Source organism: Oncorhynchus mykiss, chromosome 20, assembly GCF_057628025.1.
Source record: "Oncorhynchus mykiss isolate SJ-2025 chromosome 20, ASM5762802v1, whole genome shotgun sequence".
Lineage (NCBI taxonomy): Eukaryota > Metazoa > Chordata > Actinopteri > Salmoniformes > Salmonidae > Oncorhynchus > Oncorhynchus mykiss.
Genome location: NC_143041.1, coordinates 11,506,365 through 11,511,713, shown reverse-complemented (window position 1 = coordinate 11,511,713; position 5,349 = coordinate 11,506,365). Strand labels below are relative to the sequence as shown.

Here is a 5,349-nt window from a genome sequence, read left to right as displayed (position 1 = left end):
TAATAGACCATAAGACCCTTCACAGGGAGAGGAGTAGGAGGTCTTCGAAGCATTAACACGAGATATTCCCCTGCTGCTACGTTTTCCACATACAGAATTGCAAATGTGATTATCTGTTTGGCGAGTTAAGCTGTTGAAGCACTAAACCATGGTGAATGTTTGGCCTGTTCTAGCCTTAAATGAGCTCCAATTCACTTTACGTGACACTCCCCATAGTCTAATGATATCTCAGGCCAACAAACAGGCAGGTGTTACTGTGTAGCCTTATCTACACACTTATAGTGTAGGGCTTAAAGCTCCTGTCTTCCCTCCACTGAACTTGGAAATATATCAGTAGATAGACTTCCCCCATAACAATCCAAGTAACACAAGAGCCCCAAAACAAACCTTGGAAACTTAAGATTGGATGGGAGAGGGAGGAATCAAATTTTGATTTGACAAGTGACACAAATTGCCCCTCAAGCAGTTTGTCACAAATTACATGTTAAGCTTCCCAGTGATGTGCATGGACTTTGGGTCCTCTGAAGGAACTGATATGCTATATGCATAGTGTTCCATAATCATGAATAGCCTGGGAGTTCACATGCACAACATTGGAGTAGTGGCCATATGAAGTGTAGATTATGGGTATGGTTTTAGAGAAACTGGCAATTCATTCTGTCCATTGGCTTCGTGCATTTTATCTTAAACCGCCATTGGGCATGACACATATGGTTCTAAACTAACACAGCTATCATTAGCCTTCTTTATCTGTCCAGGGCCAAGGCTTGCCCAATAGCCAAGGTTGTTCAGATGGTAGATGTGAAATGATCAGCCTTACTGATGGACTACTATAATGGAACACACCAACACCATCCCTGGCATAGTGAGGAGTCAGGTTGAGCCTAAATAAATCCCCCATGTAATAAGTTATTTGTAGCAAGATGACCAATGAGCTTTTGAGTCTAATAAATGCAAGTGTGCTTCCTGTCCTTAACAATAAATCCAATGTCCACAAATCACATTGACTAGTTTATTTTATTAAAAAGACCAGGGTGCAAATATGAAATTAAAAAAAATAAAAGACAAGCATTTAATTTAAGCATTTTTAATACAAACTTAATATAAACTCTCAGTCCCTCTTGACATGTAAGACACTGACTCAAAATACTTTTTATACTGTATTTTTATCAAGTATTGCACAATGTTGGTACAAAATTAATTTATACGATTACATTTGTCCATAATATAGCAAAATTCGGTCAACTCTTAACAGAAAATACAACTCGTACACTTTGAATTCCACCACTAAGGAATACTATGTACACAATCCTTAGAATATTTGATGCATTTTAAAGATGGATTTCTTTATCTTTAAAAAAAAAAACCAAACATAACGAAAAGCTGCTGCAGCCATCACAGATCACTGGAGTAGTAAAAAGATAGAAATACCATGTCATAGAAACAATATACTCTGATATCTTACAAACTCTGTACTAAATTAAATTATACAGTTAGAAAAAGACCAAGTAACCCCATGTAGTAGTGCCAATTCATAAAAAAAAATCAGCCATGTCTTACCACCTGTAAAATACTGTAAGAGGCCTGAACTTGAAGATTGTATTTTTAATGTTTTTTTCTCATGTTACGGAGCATTTTTTGTTTTTCCCAACATAGTAAAAAAAATTGTGCTTGGTTGGCAAAAAGGAAAAGAGAAACACAATGCATGTTGAATTTAAGTAACCAAGCTTGGACGCATTTGTACAACAAGCTTTAAGCAAAAAAAACTCAAGGGGGGGGTAGAAAAAAAAAAAAAAAAGACACCCTTGGGCACATGCTGCTTCACTGACTAGACAGAGCTCCTCAGAGGACCCTCGTCATGATTTCTATTAAAAGTCCAGTTCTTCTTCATGTGTGTTTTTCCTTCTCTTCGAGCCACCGTTGTCATTCATAAATAACATCACGTCGTCGTTTCATCTTTAGTTAGCCATCACCGGCTGGAATTGCTGGTTCGAATACTGCATGCTGCCGAGACTGAAGTTCAGCCCATCCATGAGGGACTTGTCATTGAGACCGCCGTAGGCCGCGAACACATCAAAGGCATTGTTGTACTGCAGCGGGCTGAGTGCCCCCTCGCTGGGGAACACTCCACTGGGGCTCCCCTGACCCTGGAGGCTTGGAAACACAAACTCCTTAGCATTAGGAGAGAGTGCCGAGGCCTTCTGCTGCTGGCCCAGGCCGTACAGAGAGAGCATGGAGGTGGACATGGCTTTTTGCTTCAGCAGGGTGTTCACATTCAGCCCGAGGTTGTTGGTGGGGGAGGTGCGGGCCACCTTGTTGCAGTTTCCTCCGTTGCCGCCATTACCGTTGTTGCGGCCGGAGCTCTTCATCTTGGTGGAGCCGAACTTGGTGGCTGCAAAGGTGGCGGTGGTAAAGGTTATAGGCTGGGTGGAGCGTGGCATGAAGGTGGGGCTGACAGCCGCAGACTGCCCAAAGGGTGGTGAGGGAGAGCTGGACTCAGAACAGGCCCCAATAGGGTCACTGATGGGCATGAAGACCTGGGCCTCTGGGTTGAAGCTGTTCTTGATCTCCTTGTCCAGCTCAGACCCGTTCTCATTGTTATCGTCCACGTACAGCACCTTGACCGGCCCCTTCTCCCCAATCTGGTAGGACACCTCGAAGGGGTCAATCCACACACTAAGGTCCTGAGGGAGGTTATTCCGGACATCGTCAATGTCCAGGCCACTCTCCTTGGCTGCCTGCTCCACCACAGGGTCCACCTTCTCCCCTACATGGATGCACCTGTACCCAGAGCCCTTATATGGCTTATCAGTGTACCAGTGACCTTCATACTTCTTCTTCAGCTGCCTCTCGAGCTCCTCACCGAAGATGTTCACACGCCTTCTGGGGAGTTTGTTGTACAAATAGGAAATAATAAAGTTGAGGGCTACTTGGATTTCAAGCTGCATAGCTGCTTCACGGTTGCGGCAGGTTGTTTTTTCGTTATCGAGTTGGTATTCCTGAGTGTTGCAAAAACCTCCAAGGCAGTGGTAATCAGTTTGGGCCAAACAGGGACACTGATTAAGTGCTGGTTGCTGAAACCAATATCCTTCCTTTCACAGGGTAGGGTTCCTAAACCTGGAATAAGAGGGAAAAGACATTAAACATACAAAAATATATGCTATACAGCTAAATCTACCGTCGAATATTATAACTGCATATTCATACAAGTAATATGTACGAGTCCACCCATACAACAAAATAAAAATGTATGCGAGCATGAATAAGTCCCTTTGGATATGGTTTGCTAAATGGCATATTATTTTAGCTCAGTTGGAAAGCTGTTGGCCTTATAAGCCTGATTGCATTTACAGTTCAGCCATTCGCATTGCTGTATCTAGGTAGGCTGTACAACACAAGCAGTTATAAATAGGGCTGTGTCCCCCAGCGGTTTTCTAGCATTAGTGACAACTAAAGGCAAGCATAGTTGACCTCTGGACAATGGTGGCTCATGGCCCTTTTTAACGCAATTAAAGCAATTTAGCCAAAATGATCCGAGACATTGTATCCTCACCCGATATAATCTATTTGAGAAACAATTATACACGCACGCCCCCAATTCATCTGATATGATGAGATGGAAGAATAATATTGGTTAGTGATGGTAACAGGAGAAACCGGGCACAAACATTGGCTAGAATGTCAGCGAGCAGCTGGTGAGCTGAACTAGCTGCAATCGCAGAGAGCCTTGTTACGTAATCCTCATTGAATTTCTGATCACGACCATAGCTAGCTAGATGCCTTTATTAGAAATGACTGGTAATACTAGCTACATCTATATGAGATTATACGAATGGTCAAAACGTCCAATCCAAATCCTTATCATAGTTTGCCTCGCTTCACTTGAATCCAACCAATAACGTCGCTAGCTAGCTTTAACGCAATGGTTAGCTAGCTACGCAACCAGGATGTGAAGGGGATGTAGGCTAAACTGCAGCTGGCATACCGGAGGTTTTAGCCTGATAAATACAGTGAAGGGGATTCACGCGCAACGGATAAGGTGTGTTGGCTTGCCTCAAATATCCTTTAAGGTTGTTCAAGTACCCCCAAGGTAGCTAAAACGCTGGTTCTGGATTTTAGCCTAAATTAGACTGATTTATGAGTTTCTAGCTAGCCATCTACATAGCACACTATCGTTAGTTATAGAAGTTAACGCGTTAGCTAGTAGCTATCACGTTAACCAACCTAACGTTAGCTACCCAACCAAAACAAGACAGAATGCGGTCGTTAGCTTGTCAACTCCCTGTAGACAAGCTAATGCTTAATGACTGCCTTGCTAACGACTTATATTTAAGTGATGAAGAGAATTATACTTACATTTAGAGTTAAACAAATTTACATCAGGTCCTTGCACTGTCTGAAGACCGATTGAATGGCTTGCTAACGTAACAAAATAATGAGATGGTTACTTCCTTCTTGTACAAAATCTACTGCTGTAACTATAAATCTAGATGATTATTCCAGTCGAGTTATGTGGAGGTCAATTGGAGTTTTTGAATATATCTGTTATCTCTGCGATATTGCTAACTCCCTACTGCCTGGGAGTTTTTACAACTCTGCCCTTTAAATTGCGGACTGACTTGTTTAAATAGGTTGTACTCCGCCACGGACATAAAGTAGGCGGTGATATGGCTCTCAGAGGTCAACACCAAATAACGCTATTCTATTGGCCAAACTCGTCTCTCGTCATTCGCGAACTACTTCATCTTACGTTCCAATTGTAGGTTCTGCAAGTCAGTCAATAATAAGGCTCTATTACGGTAGTGGTAAGCTTTTCATGTTCATTGGGACTACATATTGTTGTCATAATGTTGAATGAAGATTGTTGAGATACTGAACATAAATAACTTATTTGGTGGTTTATGTACAATGAAAGTAGTAAATCAAAGAAAACTCATTTGTATAGCAAACCAACTGACACTGAAACGGGTTAGATATATTGACTCAAATATCAGAGACAATGATTTGTTGTAGTTGCTCTAATTATGGCCGAAGATTGCGCGTGCATGATTATTTCGGAAATTCAATAAGCGTTGTGAGACGTTGTGCCAAAAAGTATGTAGAAAGGGAGAAGTAGTGCACAGACAGTTTGGCGGAAGGACATATGTCACCGTGTAGGATTTTGCTCTGTTCAAATCAAGTTGTTTTGGTCGAGTACACATATTTTGCAGATGTTATCGCAGGTGCAGCGAAACGCTGATGTTTCCAGCTCCAACAGTGAAGTAATACCTAACAATGCAACATGTGTACAGCAGTAGTTATATAGGATGAACCTTGACTAGAATACAGTATACCACAGGAGGCTGCTAA

At 41.9% G+C, this 5,349-nt stretch overlaps 1 protein-coding gene across 1 annotated transcript; it reads right to left on the bottom strand.

The window, feature by feature from the left end:
- Positions 1 to 1,003: 1,003 nt before the first annotated feature.
- Positions 1,004 to 4,661, bottom strand: LOC110498870 (protein Tob1). The gene is made up of 2 exons (XM_021575541.3): positions 4,357 to 4,661; positions 1,004 to 3,117 (listed from the first exon to the last, which is right to left on the bottom strand). The coding sequence occupies exon 2, from the start codon at positions 2,946 to 2,948 to the stop codon at positions 1,959 to 1,961; it is 990 nt and encodes a 329-aa protein (XP_021431216.3). The 5' UTR covers positions 2,949 to 3,117; positions 4,357 to 4,661; the 3' UTR covers positions 1,004 to 1,958.
- Between the last annotated feature and the right edge of the window lie 688 nt (positions 4,662 to 5,349).